The sequence below is a fragment of the Babylonia areolata genome, chromosome 16 (assembly GCF_041734735.1).
Source record: "Babylonia areolata isolate BAREFJ2019XMU chromosome 16, ASM4173473v1, whole genome shotgun sequence".
Lineage (NCBI taxonomy): Eukaryota > Metazoa > Mollusca > Gastropoda > Neogastropoda > Buccinidae > Babylonia > Babylonia areolata.
In genome coordinates, this window is record NC_134891.1 from 12,990,557 (window position 1) to 13,015,304 (window position 24,748).

Here is a 24,748-nt window from a genome sequence, read left to right on the forward strand (position 1 = left end):
ATAAGTATCCATATCATTCACTATAGATATTTTAAAATTTGTTTTTATGTTTATCTTTAATTAATGAGTTGTTTTAAAAACTGAATACCAATGAGGTTCTAACAACCGTCCTGACACAGAGGTCCCAGACAAAGGTTCTTTTAACAACAGAAATATCAGAATGATTTTTCGGAAATATAAGAAGTCTGATCTCAAACTCCCTGTTTGAGCAAATCACACACACACACACACACACACACACACACACACACACACACACACACACACTCACTCACACACACTCACACACACAGATATATATATATATATATATATATATATTCACATTAATATACATACATATATGAATACGAAAATCGGCATTGCAGTACCATCCTTTCAGAATGAAATACATACATTTTTTATATCAAAACAGCAATTGTTGTTGTTGTTGTTTTTATAAAACACCGGGAACAACTTGAGTATCTTCAACAAAAAACACGGGACAGAACGTCATCCATCCAGAGAGAGAGAAAGGCGACAGACAACAGTACCTCCTGCGGCGAGAAGCGTGTCGTTGTCTGATCCCGAAACGTGAGCTGTGCGCGGTGTGTTCCTTGCGGTATCTGCTGAAAATCACTGCCCGCAGACTGGCCAGCCGGGCAACGGGGCTATATTTGTGCACCATGCCTTATGTGATCGGGTCCTCCGTACTGTCCTCATCCCTCTGCTTATTGATTTCTACTTTGGTAGTGATCGATGGATCGATATTGACTGCTCCCGCTTTTCTGCTTTGTTGCCCCTTAGCTCTTGCCACTTCCTGGCTGATAGCACCCGCTGATTGTGCCATTGTCCAGGTCAGTGTAGTTCGATAACTGTTAAATCCTCTTGGCTTTTTCTTTCTGACACGTCTGAAATCACTTGTTGCCCACGTGTGTTCTACACCATGGTGTTAACACGTGTGGTCTTTGCTTCTTTAGTCCCTTTCCTCTCGTGTCGTTAAAATGAAAGAAAGGTTGAATGAAAAAAAGTATATAATTATGTGTGTGGGGTGTGTGTTGCGGGAGGGGAGGGGGGCGCGGGGGGGGGGGGGGGGGTTAAAATCTGATCAATACAAGCTTCCGGATGGTCAGAAATGTGGAATACATCAGTCTCTTTGACATTTCAGTTTCTTATGGCTTCCTTCTCAGTCAGAAATACAGTGATAAGTCAATTTCTGAAATATGCACTGGTCACTCTGTTGGACTCTGACCCTGTCTTGGGTTCCTGACCATGGTAGTTTCAGAACAAATAGATGGCGCTCACTCAGTATGTCTCCGCGACCAAGCGATTTTTGTCGTTAACAGGTTGTGTCCTACTTAAGTTGGATCTGGACAGGCACTACTGGACCCCACCGAAGTAAATCAGCAGCGGTGCAGGGTTTCCTCTGGTGTGTAACCTCCTTGTGGCCCAAAGTCGATAGCTCCCTATCGACTGCTGGCACTGGCACTGGCGCAGAAGAACCAGCTCATAATTGTGCAGGGGTTTGGGATGAGCAGCGTAGGAAACGGCGAGGATGATGCGGGGAAAAAAAGAAGAAAAAAAGACAAAAATGAAAACAAAACAAAACAGAGAACATTCGGGCAAATCCATCCTGTGATAAAAACTTTTCACTTGTATCTGATTACAGAAAAGAGGTCCAACGCTGTATGAGTTATTGAAGTCGTATATATGGGTCCAACGCTAGCGGTGTGGATAATTTAAGTCGTACATGTGTATATACGCTTTGAAAGAAGATATTCAATGGTGTAACTAACTCAGAAATCGTTGATCAGCACTCTTTGATGAAGATTTCTCTCTCTCTCTCTCTCTCTCTCTCTCTCTCTCTCTCTCTCTCTCTCTCTCTCTCTCTTTTCCCCCTGTGTCTATTGACGATATCTTTTCTCACTTTCTTTTCAGCGATTCTGTTTCTGATTTTGAAGAAGTGTGTGTGTGTGTGTGTGTGTGTGTGTGTGTGTGTGTGTGATAGAGGGTGGAGGGGGTAAGGGAGAGGGTGATGCGCATATGTGTGTGCGTGTGTGTATGTGATAGAGAGTGGAGGGGTAAGGAAGAGGGAGATGTGTGTGTGTGTGTGTAAAAACAGCCGCCCCGCCTTTTTTAACTCACTTATGTAAACAAAGTGAGTCCATGTCCATTCAACCGCTGTTCGGTTGTGTGTGTGTGTGGGTGTGTGTGTGTGTGTGTGTTTGTGTGGTAAACCTTAACATTGCCATTTTCTCTTGGAATACTTTGGCTGCCAATACCAAATTTGGCTTAAACATCGTACAAAAAATATATATATATTTACAGTCATACCAATAATTGGTTGCAAGTCTCTCGAATTAAGCGGTATTTCCGGATCATAAACGGTTTATTTCGTTGAGATTCGCTCCGAAATCTGAAAATTCTAGAACCGCTTCCCACTGAGTTGCTGGAAGTATTTGGTAAGACGACATGATCTCGTTTTTCTTGTTCACAATTAAAAGGAAAGAAATACAAATTTTGGACAGAACACATACAGTGATGCTAACTACAACATCGACGTATTTACTGCATATAGATATTCTAAAGTGGACACCGAATTAACTGGAATGAACATAAAATAATACTTGAATCTATCGTTTCTTTTCATCAGCCCGTTTGAAGACTGGTTCGTGCAGATGTAGAGATCTACCATACATGTGTTGCGATGTGCTTGAAGCGATGGCGACATCTCCTCTACCACCGAAATAAAAGAATAATCGAGATATAATAAAGCACACAGAAACATTATTTAAACTCGTTATTACGTCCAGTACAATCACGTCTATTTATCGCACGAAGAAGAAAACAACTCTGCTTCAAATCCAGCCAGCACACAGGACTGCTTTTCTTGACTTGAAGTTGTGTACCTTGTGAATGGAGAGAGTTACCACTCTTTACTATTTGTTAATCATTTAATCTCCTGGCCTCATTATTTGTTAATTCCAGTTGAAAAACCACCGAGGCAACCATGTGTTTGTTCTGTATTGTGCATGTGTTCTGTGTAGCTTGTTCAGGATTAAAGAGGCTGTGCCAGTCTTGAACAAAAGCTAATTTGTGTTTGCACATTTTCTTCTGTCTTTGCTGTTGTGTGCACATGTCAAATGATCGGTACAAGAAGAGGCCCGGCGCTTCCTTTTTCGAGAAAGTGTCTTGGTTTGTTCCAATGTACCTTTCATTTACCTGGGTGCTAGCTGAATCGGTAGCGTAAGCAGCACTGACTTGATGTTGTGTACCTTGTGAACGGAGAAAGTTACCACTCTTTCCTATTTGTTAACCATTTATCTCCTGGCCTCATTATTTGTTAATTTCCAGTTGAAAAACCACCGGGGCAACCATGTGTTTGTTCTGTATTGTGCATGTGTTCTGTTTAGCTTGTTCAGGATTAAAGAGGCCATGCCAGCCTTGACTAAAAGCTAATTTGTGTTTGCACATTTCTTCTGTCTTTGCTGCTGTGTGCACATGTCAAATGATCGGTATAAGGACATGTACGGCGCTTCCTTTTTTTGAGAAAGTGTCTGGGTTTGTTCCAATGTACCTTGAGGCAGCCATGTGTTTGTTCTGTATTGTGCATGTGTTCTGTGTAGCTTGTTCAGGATTAAAGAGGCTATGCCAGTCTTGAATAAAAGCTAATATGTGTTTGCACATTTCTTCTGTCTTTGCTGCTGTGTGCACATGTGAAATGATCGGTGTAAGGACAGGCCCGGCGCTTCCTTTTTTTTTTTTTTTTTTTTTTTAGGAAGTGTCTGGGTTTGTTCCAATGCACCTTTTATTTACCTGTGTGCTAGCTGAATTGGTAGCGTAAGCAGCACTGACGAAGTTATGTACCTTGTGAATGGAGAGAGTTACCACTCTTTATTATTTGTTAATCATTTAATTTCGTGGCCTCATTATTTGTTAATTTTGCTTCAGATATCAAATTTGGCGAATGACGTTTCTTGCCCTGCAGCAGTGGGGATTTGTCTGCTTGCTTCGGAACTGAACATGCCTTTTTTCTTCCTTTTTTTTTCTCCCAAGCTTATTTTGTAGGTCACATATATATATATATATAACACTTTTTAACGATTTTTTTTCTTTCTCTCTTGTTGTTTGTTTTTTGTTTTGTTGTTGTTTTTTTGTTTGTTTATCTTCATGATTCTTTTACTGGATAAAGCACGAAGCACAAGCGAGTTTTGAAGGTTTTGCCTCTTGTTTTTTAATAGTTCAGGGTCAAAACTGAAAGTCCGAGGACTGCTTTTCTTGACCTCTGAAGTCGGCCATAGTGTAAATCAGTTTACTTGATTTCACACATTTTGATCTTGAATGCCCAACTCCAGATTCTTTACGTTGGTTTACCTGACTGCATATTGTCTGGGCAGAGATCTGAGATACGGGTGCAGTATATTTGGTATGATCGTGGGTGCATGAGGAGTGCAACATTTCCACGGGTGCATACGTATAAATTCTTACAAGCCCCTCGTCCTTCCCGATTTCCGCACCCTACCTGTGCCGTTATGCAGAATGTAAGCACTGGGCGTATGATTTGAAGGCAAAGTCATGGGCAAAAAAATCAACTTTATTGCATGTGAGTCGAAACGTTAACTGTACATCAATCTGATCACTGACGTTCATAATTATATATGTTAACACCTACACATTGGCCGCTGTGGTTGTCATTTCAGGGCTTAAGAGCCCTTTCAAAAAAAAAAAAACAAAAAAAAAAGGTTGGTTGTGTGCGTGCTTGCTTTTTGCCATTACTGTCTGTATCTGATACTCTGCAGTCCTTTGTCTTTCAAAGTAGAAGACAATGCTGTATATGAGAGTTATATGTTTTGTTGTTTGCGTCTGTGCGTTGTTTGTGTCCGTGCATACGTGCGGACATTGTGCGTGCGTACATGATTGTGTGTGTGTGTGTGTGTGGTGTTGTGTGTGTGTGTGTGTGTGTGTGTGTTTGTGCGATTGTTTGTCAGTCTGTGCGCGCGTACACGCTTATGTCTTCTCTTTCACTGTGTGAGACAGGTCGCGGTTGGTGTAATATCGTTCAAGACAGACAAGTCTGTTTGAAACGTGATACACGTAAAGAACATGGCAGACGAAAACTGACATGTGGAACAAGCCAAGAGTAATTGTTATGCATGTGTTTGGCAGACACACAACAGATTGGTAGATGATAAGGTGTTTGCACGCTAGATCCATGTTGATCAATGCCTTTGATCCGTTTCGTTTATTTCGGTCAGACAGAAAGACAGCGGACCTTTCATGTGATGTTGACATGCAAGACAGAAAATTACGAATGGTGTTTTATTCCCAAAATCAACACAGTGTTCTAGTTTGGATAAGAGGGTTGGAGGAGCGGGGAGATATCGTCCTATCTATTTTGTTATCTCCCCCCACCCCACCCCACAAGTTAATAAATTTATTAAACACACACACACACACACACACACACACACACACACACACACACACACACACACACCTTATTCACTCATTTTGTTTAGTTGCATTTATTTCATAATTCGTTCATACAGTTACACTAATAATTCAGATTGTTGTTCTCTCTCTCTCTCTCTCTCTCTCTGGGGGTCAGAACAAGCTGTGAATGCTCCGACTTCATTTCGTATTTACAGGTATTTTACGGACAATTACAGTTCCATCTTGTGCATCACCAGCTTCCTAATCAGTCGGTTCGACGTACAGTGACAAAACATGATTGACTTAAATGTGTGGAGAGCTCGAATTGGACTTTATCGTTCGTCGAGGTCAGCCGTGAAATGTAGGTCATGGCGCCACAATTCAAAAACACAGGTCAGTGCGTGCAACGCGGACGTGTCGCTGTGTGACATTCTCCTGTCGTGTGCTGTGCTGCGCTTTATGGCGGCTCTCCTACACGCTGTGTTTGTTAACATTCGTTCCACGGAGAGTGTGGTGGTGATGGTGGAGGAGAGGGGTCAAAGAGGAACAGTGCCAGGCGAGGTGTGCAACTGTCATGTCAGTCAAGCGGGTCCGTGTCTCGCAATTTTGTCCGTGCCAGCCCCCATGTCTCTGTGTGCATCGCACGCCGTACTGTGTGTTCGGCGTCTCTTGCTGAGCGGAGACATCGAGAACCCGGGACCCAATCACAGTGACCAGGAACAACAAGCTGTTCAATTGGCAACCACTGAAGACGGTACAGTTCCATTAGATATGGCACAAGAAATTTTGAATGCCATACGGATACAGGGTCAGCAGCAAAAAGAACAAAACACAGCAATCGGGGAAGACTTAGTTGAAATAAAAAATGAACTCTGCAATGTGAAAATGCGATGTGAAGAGATCAACCAGAGGTGTGATAAGTTAGAAAAAGAACACGACAGACTAGCTTCAGCAGTGTCTATCTCAGCACAGACATGACTGATCTGACCACACAAGCCAATGGTGCCAAAGAGGAAGCGGCAAAAGTGTCCCACACCGTCGAGGCACTGAGAGACGAGATGACGAGGATGGCCGATGAAATGGACAGGCTGGAGGAGTTTTCTCGTCGGGACAACCTGAGACTGTTCGGCATTCCGCAAGTCGGTGACACTGAAACCTTCAGCATGTGTGCCACTGCAGTGACATCAGCCCTGAACAGTGTGGAGGGGAGCAAGACATGGACTGAAGATGACATCGTTAGGGCACATCGTGTGGGACAGGCAAGAAACGGTGAACCGAGGACAGTTTTCAGTTTCAGTTTCAGTAGCTCAAGGAGGCGTCACTGCGTTCGGACAAAACCATATACGCTACACCACATCTGCCAAGCAGATGCCTGACCAGCAGCGTAACCCAACGCGCTTAGTCAGGCCTTGAGAAAAAAACAACAACAAAAAAAAAACAACAACAAACAAACGGGGGAATAAATAATAGATAAGCTTACATAAATAAATAAATAATAATTATAATATAGAAAAAGGTAGTAGTACTACTAATACTAATACTAATAAAATGATAATAAATAAATAAATAAATAAATAAATAAGACAACAATGGTGATAAATAAGCAAATAAATGTAAAACATGAAAACACACATTCACACATACACCCACACATGCATAACAGATATGCACCAAACATGCAGTTTCACAGATATGAAAGCACGGTCAAATACATATAAACGTACATGAGCTCCAACACACAGACACACACACACACACACACACACACACACACACACATTACCTTGCACCTCCTCTACCCCCCTCCTCCACACACTCATTTCTAGTCTATGTATCGCAGCTTCCACGGCACACACACACACACACACACACACACACACACACACACACACACACACACGCACGCACAAACTCACACTCACAGAGATGAACACTTACTTGTGCAAGCACACACACATACGCCCATATCTCCCCCCCCCCCCCCCCACACACACACATATATATATATATATATATATATATATATATACACACACACGAGGGTCATTCAATAAATAAGGTGAATTTTTCGGTATAAGGACTTCTAATACAGATAGAAGCTTACTTTTTTTTGTTGTTGTTTTTTTGTTTTACTTCTTTTTCACATGGATTTAATTTGTTTTGCAGATTAAAAAAAACTTTGAGAGTTTTGGCGATTAACAAAGATGGCCGACCAAGAAGCATGCTCCAGGATTGAACAGCGGTCAGTTATCAAGTTTTTGGTTGCTGAAGGGTGCAAACCAGTTGAAATTCATAGGAGAATGTCAACTGTGTATGGTGCCACATGTTTCAGCCGAAAAAATGTCTACAAGTGGGCTAAATTGTTTAAAGAGAGGCACGAAGTTTGAAAGTGACGATGAAGTCAAAAGTGTTGTGAGCGACTGGCTGAGACATCAGTCCAAAGATTTTTACGCTGAGGGAATACGGAAGCTTGTGCACAGATGGGAAAAGTGTGTGACAGTGCTGGGAGACTACGTTGAAAAAAAAAAAGAGTAAGCTTCTATCTGTATTAGAAGTCCTTATACCGAAAAATTCACTTTATTTATTGAATGACCCTCGTATATACGTTCCAATATCCTGTTGCTCCCACAGTGTAGGCATGCATACACTCACATACCTCATCCTCTACCCCACCTCCCCCCCCACTCCCACCTCTCCTCGCATACACAGACACACACACACACACACACACACACACACACACGTACACAGAACTCTCCTGACACTTGTGTGCACTTACACTCTCGCGCATTCACAAACGCACTCAAAAGCACAGACCCACACATACACACAAACACACACATACACACACGCACAGAGGCTGCCACTGATTGGCCGCAAGAGGGATGGGAAAAGATCTCTGATGCCAAGAACGTGGCGTCTAGTGTGTTGCTCAGTCTATTGTATTTGGAAAAGCCCACAGAGACTCTGTTCCGTTTTGAAGAAATTTGCGCAATGTTGGTTTGGAAATGATGCCGATATTTGTTTGATTTGCAAAGCATCGTGCTCTACCTTTCATGTTAGACTTGCGGCCGCTCCCTCTCTCTGCTTTTATTTCTTTGAGGCGATCGATGGTGTGATGGCCTTGTACCTGTTCTTTTTGATATTCTTTGACTTTTCTGAGGATTTCCGATTTTCCTAGATGTAGGCCGCTCGTTGGTGTTGCGTTACCAGCAAGTCTGTCAGCTCGCTCATTTCCCTTAACACCTGCATGTCCCGGGCAGTATGACCATGTGAGTTTTTTTATCTGAAAGTTGCGCATTGCCTTATGCCACTCTGGGCTTCCCATTCCGTTTTCAATTTTCTGTATGATGTTCATTGAGTCGGTTAGAATCATGGCATGTTGGTTTCCGGGCGTATGGATGGACGATAGCCACTGGAGGGCATGTGTCGCAGCTTCAACTTCCATCGTTAGACTGGAGGTTGTGACTTTATAGGCAGCATTCCCTTCCCTAATTGTTTTTCCATTTTGTTTCGCAGTGAATCCCCAACCAGATTGGTCTTTGGTGGCTGAGCCATCTGTGTATATGATGATGTCCTCTTCTTTACTGTTTTCTTCTATGAGTAGCTTCACTTCCGCATCAGTTTTGCCCTCTGGCCATTCCCGACAATGTCTTCCTAGAGTGGGTGAAATGGCTGTGTTGAATAGATGGTTGAGGTTTTCGGGGGTTTTCTCCCATTCTTTTGTTTCTTTCAGGTCTTGTAGTCGGCATACTAGCTGGATTGTGTCTTCTGCTTGCCCCATCCATGATCTTCCTCGTCCTAGACGGCTGCCTTTTGGTTCTTTGACTGCGTCATGCAGTGGGTTTTGAGGGTTTTCTAATGCTTTGAAGTAGGTCTTGACCTGTTCTAACTTGTTTCTGGCCTGCACTGAAGGAAGGTCAAGCAGGTATCGTATGGTTTCTGTGGGCGTGTCTTTTGTTGTTCCAAGGATCAGCCTCATAGCTTTATTTTGTACACTTTCTAATTTTAGGAGGTTGCTTTGAGACGGTGTTGTTAGCCCAAGTCCGTAGTCGATCACACTGAGGACGAGTGATTGGTATAGCAGGAAGAGGTGGCGTTGTTCAATACCTTTGGTTGCCATTGCTTTTAAGACTGAAAGGCCCTTTTTGCATTTGAGAACAGTATTTTCCGTATGTTTTCTGAAGGTCAGCATCCTGTCGAAGTGTATTCCTAGGTAGCGTAGGCATTCAGTTTTCTCGATTTGAATCCCATCGAATGACAGAAGGTGGTGATTTGCTCGCGGTTCTGTTGTTGAGGGTGCACAGCAACGTTTGGGCTTTCGCTGGATTGATGGAAGATCCTGTGTCTTTGCACCATTGAGCAATATTGTTTAGTTGTTTCTGGACGGCTTTAGTTCTTTCCTGAGCATCTTTCGAAGTTTTGAAGATCAGGCCATCATCCGCAAGGGTAAGCACCCGAGCAATTCCATTGTTGTTTAAGTCTGCAAGGCCCTTCGTGTAGACATTGTACAGGACAGGAGAGAGCGGAGACCCTTGTGGCAGTCCCATGGATAGTTTAGAAGGTGCAGACATCCAATCTCCGAGGCGTAGGACGACGGTTCTTTCCTGAAGCGCTGCTGCTATCCATCTTGTCAGTGTCAAGAGGTCAATGATTGTGAAGTTTCTACATTGGAAAGACAAAATGACTCTTTTAACGGACAGGGAATACAGGGGAAAGCTGGAGAAGAAAGTGCGTGTTGCCAATGACATGACAAGAAGGCAAGCCAGCATCGTTGCACAGGCGAAACGGGACGGCAAGTCGGCCTACTTCTCCAAAGGAAGACTGATCATTGGCCCAAAGCGACCAGACCCACGGACTTATGCTGACGTAACAGCAGGAACAACCTCATCCACCACGATTACGGCGACGACAACAGCGATGACGCGGTCGGCAGCAGCGAGTGTCACGTCCCGTGACAGCAACGTGGCAACCGATCGAGGTGTACACAACAACAAGGACACGCCCAGCCAGACTGGGGATTCCCCTCGCTCTGGCCACGTGACTACGTCACCCAATCAGCAGCAGACCAAACGGCACATTGTCAGCGAGGGGCCAACTCAGAGTGGGTCAAACAGGAATCGTGAACAAACTGGTACGCACGGCTTCCTTCGTGCAGCTGACAGTTCGCAAAAGAATGTGAGCGAAAGAAATCTCCGTTCAAACAGTAATAACAAATAGCATGAGGCAGACCATCAGGCATCGAACTTAACCTTCTTGAATTACAGTGTTGAAAACCTGCACAATAAATTAAGTGATGTTTCTTTTATGAATTATGTTTGCTCTTTTGACTTTGTATGTTTAACAGAAACTTTCTTGATAGTTCTTTTGATTATAATTTCGTTTTCCACGATTTCGTCAAATTTAGTGCTCCCGTAAAAAAAAAAAAAACTTTAAGATCGTGGAAGAAATTCTGGTGGAGTTCTTTTTCTTATGAAAAAATGTTTTGCACAATTTGTGGAACAAATTAGACTACAGTGTGACAATGTTATTGCTGCGAAGATTAAGAAGAGTCTATTGAATTCTGATAAAGATGTGATTGTGTTTGCCTGTTACATTGTACCTGAAGGAGGACCGGCGTATAACAACACAGAGTTAAGAAATGGCATTCATATACTTGAAGAAAATGTTTTACATTGTACAGATAATGATGATGTGTATGTTATGGTGTGTGTTGATCTGAATGCGAGAACGGGTTCTGAACAAGCAAGAGTGGAGGACATGAGGACGTATGTGACTGATGACAGTGAGGATGAGGAAAGGGAGGATGTGAGACGTTCTTCAAAGGATCATGTTATCAGTAATTTTGGTAAATCACTTAGAATTTTGCTTCTTGTTCAATTTACTTATTGTCAATGGCTCTTGTGAGAATGATGTTGATGGTGATTTTACTTTTGTTTCCTCGCAAGGAAGCAGTGTTATTGATTATTTCATTATTCAAGATGAACTGTTAAATAGATGTAATTACGTTGGTGAGTGTCTGTATTCCTGGCACCTTCCAGTTGAATTGTTTCTTAGAAACTGTTTGTCGGAAAATGTACGTCAGTTTCCGGAATATGTATGTGGGGAAGAAAAACGTGTATGGTCTGATGAATGCAGTGAAACTTTCAAAGAGGAGTTAGAGTCTGAAGAGTTTAAACAGTGTCTAGGCCGAGCCCATGAAAGTCTCGTTTTTGATGTTAATAGTTCTGTAGAAACATTTATAAAGGCTATGTATGGAGCTGCGGCTTGTATGGTGAGGGTGGTTGGGAGAAAGAAAATCAGATTCAATGAATGGTTTGATGAGGAATGTAAACAAAAGAAGAATGTAGTCAGACGGCTTTTAAAGAGTTTTCAGAGAGCCAAATCACAGGAACACAAAGTTGCACAGAAAGAAGCTTATGTTAAAGAAAGAAAAGAGTATGTTAAAATGAAAAGAGACAAAAAGAGACAATGTGATGAAAACAAGATCAGTAAACTTAAGGAATCAGTCAATAATCCAAAGCTGTTTTGGACAACAATAAGAGCTGTCAACAAGAAAGCAACAATTTATAATGAAATCAGTCAGGAACAATGGTACGATCATTTTTTCAAGGTATTTAACGATTTTGAAACTACTCACAAAGTTGATGAAACTGAAGTGCCAGAGGCTGAAGGCAATGAGGAGCCCTTATTTGATAATCCATTTACCAAAGAGGAAGTTACTGATGGTATAAAACATTTGAAAAGTGGAAAAAGCGCTGGTCTAGACAAGATATTGGGTGAAATGTTTAAAAACGCAAATTTTGCAATAATAGACTTTCTGGTAACATTGTTCAATGTTATTTTTGACACTGGTGTATTTCTTCAGGAATGGTCTAAGTCCATAATAGTGCCAGTTCACAAAAGGGGTGACTTGAACAATCCAGACAATTATAGGGGAGTAGCGCTAACTAGTGTTCTAAGCAAAGTTTATACGCATATATTGAACAAAAGGCTTACTAAATGGGCAGAAAACGAAGAAAAGATAATAGAAGAACAGGCAGGTTTTAGGAAAGGATATAGCGCAGTAGATCATATTTTCACATTGTACGCAATTGTTCAGAAATATCTCCTTCGGAATGCAAAACTCTCTGTAGCTTTTGTCGACTTTAGAAAGGCATTTGATTCTGTCAACAGAAATACCTTGTGGAATGTATTAAGGAAAATGATATCAATGGGAAAATGTACAAAGCTCTCCGATTAGTTTATGATTCAGTACTTTCATGTGTTCGTGATAAAGGTGTATACTCTGTTTTCAACTGCCCTCGTGGCGTTAAACAAGGATATTTACTGAGCCCTCAGTCATTTTCGTTTGTTTTTTTTTTTATTAATGAGTTAGCTGTAGAAATTAGTAAAAGAGGCAGACATGGTATTCAAATGATTCAGGATGCTGTTGAAGTTTTCTTAATGTTGTTTGCAGATGATGTCATTCTTATGTCTGATACTGTTGTTGGTCTGCAGAACCAGCTGACCATTCTGAAGGAGGAAGCCGACCGTTTACAGTTAACTGTCAACTTAGACAAAACAGATGTAATGGTTTTTAGAATAGGTGGGCATCTCTCTCTAAATATGAAAAATGGTGGTATGGAAATTTTGAAGTAAAGGTGACAAACTGTTATAATATCTTGGGATGACATTCACTACAAAGTTAAGTCTAAATGCAGGGTGGGAAGAAATGTGTAGAAAAGGGAAAAAAGGTGTCATTGAAATCCTTAGATCACTAAAAAGCTAAATTCAAACGAACCATCAGTCTTTTGGAAGTTATTCGATTCCCAGATAGAACCCATTTTAACATATGCAGCACAGATATGGCGGATGTACGATAATAGCCAAATGGAAAAAGTTCATACATTTGCCATTAAGCGTTTCTTAAATGTTCCTTTACACTCCTCTAACAGAATGGTCTATGGTGAAACTGGTAGATACCCTTTGTATATCCGTACATATTTAAAAAAAAGTATTAAATATTGGTTAAAACTGCTAAAATTACCTATGACAAGGTTATGTAGACAAGCTTATGAAATGTTATTGCAGCAGCACGAAAATGGGAAGTGTAACTTGGTATCTAATATAAAGAAACTACTTACTGTAAACGGGTTTGGTATTGTTTGGTTAAGTCAGGAAGTAGGGGATTATAACGCATTTATTTCAGAATTCAAGGATCGCCTGATATGTATATTCCAACAAAATTGGCACGGTCATATGGAAGAGAATGAAAAGTATACTTGGTTTCTTTCTTTTAATAGTAATTTTCAGCCTGAAAAATATCTGTATATCATAACACATAAATGGCACAGAGATATGCTGGCCAGATTTCGTACAAGGACACTTGGATTGAATGCAAACAGAAAATGGTTCATATCAGGCACAGCAGAAACCAATACGTGCCCAGCATGCAAAACAAATTCTACCGAAGACGAATATCACTTTATGTTTGCATGTGAAGTGTACGAACCCATTAGACAGAAATGTAACCTGTTTAAGGCGCCTGTTATCAGAAGGCAAAACGTAGTTGCTGTGTTAATAGCTGATAATGACGAAGTAATTAGATCCTTGGCAAAATACATTGCTGAAGCGAGTAAAGCAAGAAAACTTTTGATTTCAGTTTGAAAACATTCTGCTTATGGTTCACACAGATTATCTATTTCTTCTTAATGTGCTTGGTGGTTTACTTATTGAACAGTAACGATTACACTACCTTTCATAAGGTGTCGGCCTATTTTGTATGTACATAGATGGAGATTCGCATATACGCTGAGAGACTGTTGTCTGCATGTGTGGAGTAGTCTCTGAGACTTTTCTTTGTTTATGTTTAATGTCTGTTTTTCTTGGACAATACCCATGAAATTGTGAACCCCATGTTATTATGGCATGTGTGCTAATGACATTAAACAGTTTCAGTTTCTCTGTGTGTGTGTGTGTGTGTGTGTGTGTGTGTGTGTGTGTGTGTGTGTGTGTCGCATACATAGACACACATAGAAACTGTGGTGTAGTTGTTATTTAAGAAACGAGGGACACAAAATTCATTACATGTGTCATTTCTTTATTTTCCTCAAGCACTTTGATTACCACAAACTGTAGACCTTAAATACCAATGTCAGCTTCGCTCAACGCCAATCCAATTAATGTGTCGTGCAACAGCGCCTGTCTTCAAAACAATGTGCACTCACTCATCTTGATCTTTTAATTCCCTTGTTATACAAGTTTGCTTTGCAGGTGTGTGTGTGTGTGTGTGTGTGTGTGTGTGTGTGTGTGTGTGTAAGGGAGAGACCGAGAGAAACGCACGATTGAACACACATTTTCAATGAATTGCATTGTTGCACAAAGTGTCTCTCTCTCTCCCTCCTCCTCTCTCTCACACACACACACACACACACACACACACACACACACATACACACACACAAACACACACTCACTCACTCACGAGAGAGAAAGAGAGAGAGAGAGAGAGATCGACTTGCACCGAAACGAAATAGCAAGTATCACACGAAACCCGCATCAGCTTAAATCCCGAAAAATCGTCCAGGCTCATCTCACTGTCAGGCACTATTCCGGTGTGTTACCTGTAGTCAGTGTCAGTCGTTATCTTTGCCCTTTCCCTGTCCTCAGTGTCTGTTACAACTTCAGTTAGGACCCTTGCAGTTATCTTGGCAAGTTTCATTGTCCAGAAGTCTCTCCTGAGTCACTGGTTATCGTTTGTCAGTTTCAGTTTCAGTAGCTCAAGGAGGCGTCACTGCGTTCGGACAAATCCATATACGCTACACCACATCTGCCAAGCAGATGCCTGACCAGCAGCGTAACCCAACGCGCTTAGTCAGGCCTTGAGAAAAAATAATAGATAAGCGTACATAAATAAATAAATAAATAAAAATTATAATATAAAAAGGTAGTAGTAATGATAATAATAAAATAATAATAATAATAATAAATAAATAACACAACAATGATGATAAATAAGCAAATAAATGTAAAACATGAAGACACACATTCACACATACACCCACACATGCATAACAGATAAGCACCAAACATGCAGTCTCACAGATATGAAAGCACAGTCAAATACATATAAACGTACATGAGCTCCAACACACACACACACACACACATTACCCTGCACCTCCTCTACCCCCCTCCTCCACACACTCATTTCTAGTCTATGTATCGCAGCTTCCACGGCACACACACACACACACACACACACACACACAGATGAACACTTACTTGTACAAGTACACACACACACGCCCGTATCTCCCACCCCCAACCCCACACACATATATACAAAGATATATATATACGTTCCAATATTCTGTTGCTCCCACAGTGTAGGCATGCATACACTCACATACCTCATCCTATACCAGAAATGGTCACAGCACATTTTTGCCACTTTCACACACTATTGTGCCCGTATACTTGCACACACACACACACACACACACACACACACACACACAAAACACGCACGCGCACACACACACACACGGACGACAAAAACAAAGGAGTGATATCCCAGGACAGCAAATATGTGCAAGAAACAAAAACAAATTGTGTACGAAAAATAACTGTAGATGCTGAAGATATGCTTCGTCAATGTTACTGAAATGTGTCACAAGGTTACGCTGAGTCGATACCACTTTTCTCTCAACAAACAGCAAAATGTGATGTGAGGCATACTGAAGGCCACGCATCCATAACTGAATTGTCGTTCCGTGAATAAAGCTCATCCCGTTGATACGGAGAGCTCTAAACCATTGACACCCCATCCATCCATACGGAGAGCTCTAAACCATTGACACCCCATCCATCCTCCCCCACAATCCGCTGTAAAACAGCCCGCCCTTCAGCTATCCATCTCTGCATAACAGTCGGCACTGAATCACCCCACCTGTTGGACTGCGGAATCCATGATACATTGTGTACTATACCGTACTTGGCCTGGTGGAGACAGTCCGTTTTTCTGATTAAAAAAAAGAAAAGAAAAAAAGAATCCAGATTTCGCCCTTCATTAACATCCTCCTCTGAGGCTGGATAAAAATCAGCCTCATGCTCAACATAGTGTTGTCGTTCTGACGGTGTCCGTGTATTATCTCTGTCCGTCATTGTCCCCTTGGTCGCCCCGTCACCACGGTGACATGTACGTGCTGAGTGCTACTCTAAAGCATGTCCACAACTCACATCGTGCGCTTAGCATGCAGGGGGGAGACGAAATAAACAGTTTCCACCGATAGCCCTTCACAAAAAGGACTTTGTTCTTTTACCTTGACTTTGGGCGTGAGAAGTGTGGAACTTTGGTCATTGTCATGACAGCTTTCAGCACATTGCCCTGGACATTCACAGAGTGTGTGCCATGTTAGGCTGTCAGACGTAGTTACATGACCAGCAGCATTCTACACTAAGTAAAGGAAACTTGAAATTGTGTGACAAGTAGTAAAGGAAACTTGAAATTGTGTGACATGTACACTTAATAAAGGAAACTTGAAACTGTGTGACATGTACACTTAATAAAGGAAGCCAGGAAGTATGTGACAAGGCATACTGTGTCATACGTGCTGACCATAACAGCATCCATCATTGTCCCCTTTCTGATGGCAGCACTTCCAGACGTATTGCACCCTGACCAACTGACCGTCATCATTGTACACTTCCATCCTCTCCTTGCTCTTGCTGTGGAAACAGCAGGCCAGCTTGTGATTGTCTGTGGCTGTGAACAGCTTCTGACAGCGAAGGCACTTGGACACTTGGTTCGTCCTCGACCGACTCGTTTTCCGACTGTCTCCTTTCACCTTCTCCGTCGACGCCTGGTTGACGTCGTTCTCGTCTCCAGCTTTAGCGGCCGGCCGCTCGGAGAAGCAACGGCGTTCTGTGGGCTGGAAATGACCCAGCTTGGGTACGGGGGCCGTGACGGAGGAACTGACAGTGTTGGTCACCTGGAAAGAGGCTGTCATCCAGGACTTCGGATTGGCCCTGGTCTCCCTCTGGCTGGGCAAGGCCACGAACGTGGCTGTGGTGAAAGCTGAGGAAGAGGGGGAGGAGGGGGGTTTGTACTCACTCCCTGGAGCCGCTCTGCGCAGTTTGTCCATGGTGGCGATAGCACCGTGCAGAGAGCTCTCCAGCTGTTTGGCACGTTCCTTCAACACGCGCAGCTTCTCCTCCGACACTTCGATCAGTGACGGTTCGCGGAGCGTCTGTGTGTACACGTGTTCTCGGCTTGTCCAGGACGCTCTGCTGATGTCTTCTACGGACTTAAATCTGGTCTTGGAAGAGAGTGCTGACGGGAGTGGAGGCCTGTTAGATGGTTTGAACATCCCCACAGTCGTTCCCACACATTTATCCGACGTGTTGTTTTTCCGAAACTTCACCATCTTGTCGATCTCCTTCAGCTGAGCCTTCAACACCTCCAGGTCTTCATGCTTCTTCGTCATCTTCTCCTCCATCTTCTGAATCTCCTCAAAGAACTGCTCGTTTTGTTTGCGTACTTTGGAAGTTTCCGCCTCAAAGGCGCTAAGCTGTTTCTTCAAGGAGTCCTTTTCAGTCTCTTTCAGAGCCACTTTGTCTTTCAGCTCCTGAACGGCCGTAGCCACCATATCAGGGACGGGGTTGCTGCATCCCAGAATGGTGATGCACTGGAAGCGGTCCTCCATCAAGGTATTGCAGCAGTCGGCCAGCAGCTCCAGACAGCTGTGGATGCCCTGCACGTCATCGTTGTGGTCCAGCAGCTCCCTCTTCACGTCCTCTCCCAGCTGGAAGCAGTCCAGCAGCATCAGCAGCTGTTCCAGCATGTTGTGCAGAACCACCTGGCCTGTTCAACACACCACCACACACAGCGCTTGTCAGCAGGCTTCGGTTGAGAAGCCTTCTTGTTCACACCGTATGGCTTGTGTCTGTCATTCTCTGTCTTTCTGACTTTCTCTTCTTCGTTATTTCTCTCCCTCCTTTCTTTCATTATCCGTCTGTGTATCTGTCCATCCGTCTGTCTCGTTTTGCCTGTCTCTGTGTCCATCTGTCTGTCTACGTGTCTGCATGTCTCTCTTCATTTCCTAATTCCGGCTTTCTTTCTGGGCTCTCTATGTTTGTCCCTGTCCCTTCAACATACACGCAGGCACAAATGCACCGGCGCGTGCACACACACACACACACAGGCACGCACGCACGCACGCACACAACACACACACACACACACACACACACACACACACAGAGAAAATTATGGGGAGAGAAAGAGAGTGGTAAATGAGTACCTTGAAGAGCGTTCTTGCGGTGTAGCTCTATGTGGTTCATGGCCATCCTTAGCAGGGCTGTCCAACCGTCCCTCTCGCTCTGCACTTTAGCTCCCAGCCACTTGCCCACCTCTGCTGATCCGTTCCTCACGATCCTGCAACGTCAACACACACCAGCCTTTGTCAAGCACTCTCCTTGTGTCTCCATGGCTCAGTCTGTCAGAAAACTTCGGGATTTTTCTGGATTTTATTTTCAAACCCAATTCTGACAATCGTTTCGGCAACTTGGGGTTTAACGAGCTGAAAGACAAGGCTGCTCTGAAAGAAGTGGGGTGTTGGCCCAGTGGTAACGCGTCCGCCTAGGAAGCGAGAGAATCTGAGCGCACTGGTTCGAATCCCACAGTCACCATTATGCCCCCCCACTTCCTCTCCCTCTCCCGTTCCACTACCCATCCTCTGCTCCCGTCACCGGCCTTTGATTGGTGGTCAGTCCTGTAAAGCGTATGAACCTGCTCTTGAAAGCATGGAACTGCGCTATATAAGCCTCCACATTATTATTATCATTATCATTACCAAGGTCCCGTGTGCAGCATGCACTTAGCGTAGGTAAAAGAACCCACGGCAACAAAAGAGTCCCTGGCAAAATTCTGTAGAAAAATCCAATTCAACAGGAAAACATATAAAACTGGCCACAGAAAAAAGACCAAAAAATAAAAATAAAAGGGGGTGGCACTCTCAGTGTAGCGACGCGCCCTCTCTGGGGAGAGCAGCCCGAATCTAACACAGAGAAATATGTTGTGATAAAAAGAGTAATGCTATACAGTACATAAAGAATCCAGGATTTGCTTATTTACATGTGGATATTCTCTCTCTCTCTCTCTCTCTCTCTCTCTCTCTCTCTCTCTCTGTCTGTCTCTCTCTGTACGTTATATTCCTTTTGCAACCTGGGTTGTTTATTTCTAACCCCCCCCCCCCCCTCACTCCTGACTGACCTGGCAAACATCTGGTCAGAGAGTCCTTTGAGGAAGTGGTCCACTGAGGTCTGGATGTCTGGGTCCACAGTGACCTGTATCAGCTGTTCCACCGTCAGCAGCTGCTGGCTGAACAGCGGGATGGTGCTTTGCTTCAGGTCCACGTCTGATCACACACCATCGCCGTCACCGTCATTATCGTCATTGTCATCTTTTGTTTGCGGGGTTGGGGCCGGGAGGGAGGAAGGTCTGGAGTGGTTCTCGCTAGCGCGTTTGTGTCTGAGTGCGTGTAGAGAATCAGGGACAGACAAACATTGAAAGAGAGTCGAGGAAGAAAGCCAGAGCTTTGAAAATGCAGAGAGAAACACACACACACACACACACACACACACACACACACACACAGAAAGAGAGAGAGAGAGAGAAGAAAACGAAGGACCGACAAATGGACGGGAAAACCATTTGCAGAGACCCAGGCACACCACCGACTGACCTGGAGGAATCTGATTAACAGTTCTTCAGTGCGGAACCTCAATGACCTTTCGCAGAGTTAACAAAAAAAGGATCATCATCGATGTTGATGATGATGATGATGATTTGTTTGTATATATCTTTTGCTTAAATGTTTTGATTATTCTTTCTGTTCCTTTTGTTTGTTTGAAAGTATGTGATTATGAAAATGAAAAAAAAATGTTCACAAAAAAAGAAAAAGATCATCATCTCCATCATCATCGTTAGTAATGAAACATTAATATCACCATGCAGCCACGATGGCAAAATAGTGTTACGGGACCGGGAAGGGGGCGGAGTTATCTCCCCTTCAGAGATATGGATATCATTTTCAGGTTTTCGGCCTTGTGCGGTTCATACCGGCTGTTCAGTTTGCTGTCAACACATAAAGTCGAGTGCCATCCACTTCATGGATACGTCCTTGAGTGTTGCTAAAGTGTTCTGACTCCATATTTAAAGGTATCTTTCAAGTATGTCGACGTCATGAAGCATAACAAGGTCCAAAGGAGTTTCCGTGAAGTGTATGGCTCTTCATTGTGTGACCCCATTTCAGTCAATAGCACAGTCGATAGAATATATATATATATATATATATATATATATGTGTGTGTGTGTGTGTGTGTGTGTGTGTTCGGAACTGTTTACTTGCATATATTACCCCTGCATTCTGTATGGCTTTTTCATGGAGTCTTTTAAGTATAATTGATATCTACGGCAAAAGAATTATGAAAAGGGCATATTTTTTGTCTCATCTTAGAAACAGAACCAGAAAACAGCACAAATGCATACAAATACACCTGATATACAAGCACGCGCGCATGAATGTGCGCACGCACACACGTTTGCACACCGGGATCACTGCTTCTCCCCCACACAGTCCATACTAACGGACACAGACCGTCAGCACTGAACAAACCAGACCAGAAATGTCAAGGCAGACGAGAGATGTAAACAGTAAAACCAGACTAGAAATGTAAAGGCAGACGAGAGATGTGAACAGTAAAGCCAGACTAGAAATGTAAAGGCAGACGAGAGATGTGAACAGGAATTCATGTGTGCTTTGTTTTACCGAAACCTGGTTTGGTGAGAAAGTGTCGAATGAATGTGTTGCGATCGATGGTTTTAACACCCCATACAGAATGGAGAGAGACTGCAAGAAAGTGGGGAAGAAAATGGGTGGTGGCGTGTGCCTGTATGTCAACGAAAAGTGGTGTGACAGTGTGAATGTATGTGTAAAAAAGCAGTTGTGCACTCCAGGCCTCGATATCTGCCACGTGAGTTCGGCCGCATTTTTCTCACTGTTGTGTACGCCCCAGTCTTTGACCAGGCATCTGCTGCACGTGCAGGACAGACGATCGCAGGTGGTGTTCGCGACCTTCAACTCGTTTCTGCCGACGCCCCGTGTTTTACTGTTGGAGATTTTAATCACTGTGATTTAAAGAAAGCCTTACTTTCTTTTAAACAATATGTTACCTGCCGGACCCGACTGGACAAGACAATCGATCTATGTTATGGGAACATTCCTAATGCCTACAAATCTGTTCCCCTAGCACCAGTGGGTGCATCTGATGTTGTTCATTTGATCCCAGCCTACAGACCAAAGATACAGACAGAGCCGATTGTGAAAAAGAGTGTGAAAGTTTGGACGTCAGAGAGTGTGGATGAACTGAGAGGATGTTTTGATTGTATTGACTGGAGTGTGTTGACTGACCCATGTGAGAATGTTCATGAAGCAACTGATGTTGTTACATCTTATATCAGTTTCTGTGAAGACATGATAATTCCGACAAAAATAATTAAACTTTTCCCCAACAACAAACCATGGATCTCAAAGTCTCTCAAAACCATTTTAAACGAGAAAAAGGTAGCATTTCAGTCAGGGAACAAGAGGGATAGGAAACTGATACAAAAGAAGCTTAGAGGGGAATTACGGAGGGGACAGAGGGAATTCAGATCAAAAGTAGAGCAACAGTTTCAGACAGGACAAATGGCAGATGCATGGGATGGGTTAACAATTATCACTGGTGAAACGAAGGAAAACAGTAGCTTGTGAAATGAAAAGGGATGAACAGCTTGATTTTTCAAATAAACTTAATAATTTCTACTGTCGCTTTGAAAGGAATGATCTGGGAAGGGAACTGGATAGTGTTATCTCACAGTTGCGGGAAAAGATCAAAGATAGGAACACAGGTGGGGACTTTGAGATCGATGCAAAAGTTGTTGAATCTTTATTTTTAAAACTGAATGTCACGAAGGCAGTTGGCCCCGACAATATCTGCGGAAGATTACTGAAGACATGTGCTTCCCAGTTGTGTGACGTGTTCTGTAAAATTTTCAACTGGTCTCTGAAGGACTGCTCTGTCCCCAGCATCAAAAATCTACTATCTGTCCTATCCCCAAGAAAAAGAACCCAGCCGCACTAAATGATTACCGTTCTGTTGCCCGGACTTCAATGGTGATGAAATGCTTTGAAAAAATTGTTCTCTGCCATCTTCTTTCTTTCACTAAACAGCAGCTTGATACTCTTCAGTTTGCTTATAAAGCACACAGAAGTACAGACGATGCTATCCTAACTCTCCTTCATAATGCTTTCCTTCATTTAAGTAACACGGGATCTTTTGTTCGTATCCTTTTTGTTGACTTCTCTTCTGCTTTTAACACAATACAACCTCATCTCCTTGCCCTGCTAGGCTTGGATGTTGATCCGAAGCTTACTCTTTGGATAGTAAGATTTCTTCTCAATAGAACTCAGTCCGTCCGCTTTCATTCTGCCCACTCTTCTCTAAACTCTACTTCTACTGGTGAACCCCAAGGTACAGTGCTGTCCCCTGTTCTATTTACACTGTACACAAATGACTGCAGAGGCACGGAGGAAACTCCTGTCATAAAATATTCTGATGATTGAGTTACTGAAGATCTGTCCAACTCTGATGCTATTTATTTCAGTGAAATTAAAAAGTCTGTTCTTGGTGTGAGGAAAAACTATCTGGATCTTAACGTATTGAAAACAAAAGAAATGTTAATAGATTTTCGGAAAGACCCCTTGCCTGTAGCTAACCTTGTTATTGATGGTCAAACAGTGGAGAGGATCAATGAATATAGATATTTAGGGACCATCTTAGACAATAAGCTGACTTTTGACAGAAATGTTAATTCCGTTCATAAGAAATGCCAATCTAGAATTTTTTGTTTATGGAAGCTTAGAAATGTTGGTATAAATTCAAATATTCTTCAAAGTTATTATCGATCTTGTATCGAGTCCGTGCTCACAGTTTCATTTATGTGCTGGTATGGAAGTTTGGGAGTGAGGAGTAAGCGTGTTTTGAACGATGTCCTGAGTGTATGCAGTAAAATTGTGGGAGTGAAACAAGCTAGTATGCAAGAGCTGTATGAAAGTCAGCAGGCAGATAGCAACTGACTACACCCATGGTTTAGCAAAGTATTATGAGCTATTGCCATCAGGACGACGCTACAGAACTCTTAAGTTGAAATCCAGAGCTCTGAAGACTTTTATTCCACGTTCAACCCACCGTTTAAATTCTTGAGAACTCTGTGTGTGTGTGTGTGTGTGTGTGTGTGTGTGTGTGTGTGTGTGTTTACTGAGCTTTAAAACGTGACAATTGGTTATTATGAATGTGCAGTATGTAGGATGAATAATGTGCAATGTGCAGGATGAATGTACAATGGAATATGTCTAATGCTAACGTCTATATTCTAGATACATTTCTGTTAATAATCACGATGTAATAATTAATTGCAATGTTTTAAAAGCGAATATGTGAAATGTTTTTATTTGAGAACATATGTTTATTACTCCTGTTTAATCAAGTAATCCGCGTGTGTGGAGTGGGTGGGGGGTGGGTGGGTGCGGGTGTGTGCTGATTATCTGGTTGTGGTTTTCCGCAATTTATCTTTATTTTTATCTTATCTGTCTATTATAATCAGTGTGCAATATAGTAAGCTATGCTTATAATTCTATTCAAAATATTTTTTTCTTAATTCTTTGTTTTTTCATTAAGAATACTAGTTATTACCTGCAGTGTGTGGGTGGATGTATGTATGAAACGGTGTATGTGATATTTTTTACATTTGTGTCCTCGTAATATTCGTAAAAGCTGTTGTTGACTTTTACAGTTATGGTCCCCATGTTGTTTACTTGTCTATGTTGTGATAATGCACCTGACCAAATTTCTCCAGTTGGAGATAATAAAGTTATTCTTATTCTTAAGCCAGACTAGAAATGTGAAGGCAGACGAGAGATGTAAACAGTAAAGACAGACAAGAAATTTAAATTCAGACATGAGATGTAGTAAAGGCAGACATGTGATGTAGTAAATGCAGACATGAGATGTAGTAAATGCAGACATGAGATTAGTAAGGCAGACATGAGATGTAGTAAAGGCAGACATGAGATGTGAGATGTAGTAAAGGCAGACATGTGATATAGTAAAGGCAGACATGAGATGTAGTAAAGCCAGACATGTATTACAGGCAGACATGAGATGTGAGCTAAAAGTAATAAAGGCAGACATGAGACGTAGTAAAGGCAGACATGAGATGTGAGATGTAGTAAAAGCAGACATGAGATGT

At 42.5% G+C, this 24,748-nt stretch overlaps 2 protein-coding genes across 4 annotated transcripts in view; one reads left to right on the top strand and one right to left on the bottom strand.

Annotated features, from left to right (window-relative positions):
- The window catches only part of LOC143291168 (uncharacterized), a 184,891-nt gene that overhangs the window by 84,875 nt on the left and 75,268 nt on the right, over positions 1–24,748 (top strand). The gene's annotated exons all lie outside the window — the stretch shown is intronic.
- Positions 15,877–24,748, bottom strand: part of LOC143290888 (uncharacterized) — a 54,937-nt gene continuing 46,065 nt past the window's right edge. For all 3 annotated transcript variants that reach the window (XM_076600441.1, XM_076600442.1, XM_076600443.1), the window contains 3 exons: positions 19,670–19,814; positions 18,699–18,832; positions 15,877–18,259 (listed from right to left, as the gene is read on the bottom strand). In XM_076600441.1, coding sequence (XP_076456556.1) covers positions 17,001–18,259; positions 18,699–18,832; positions 19,670–19,814 — 1,538 coding nt within the window. In that variant the 3' untranslated portion in view covers positions 15,877–17,000. The remainder of the gene's footprint in view (positions 18,260–18,698; positions 18,833–19,669; positions 19,815–24,748) is intronic.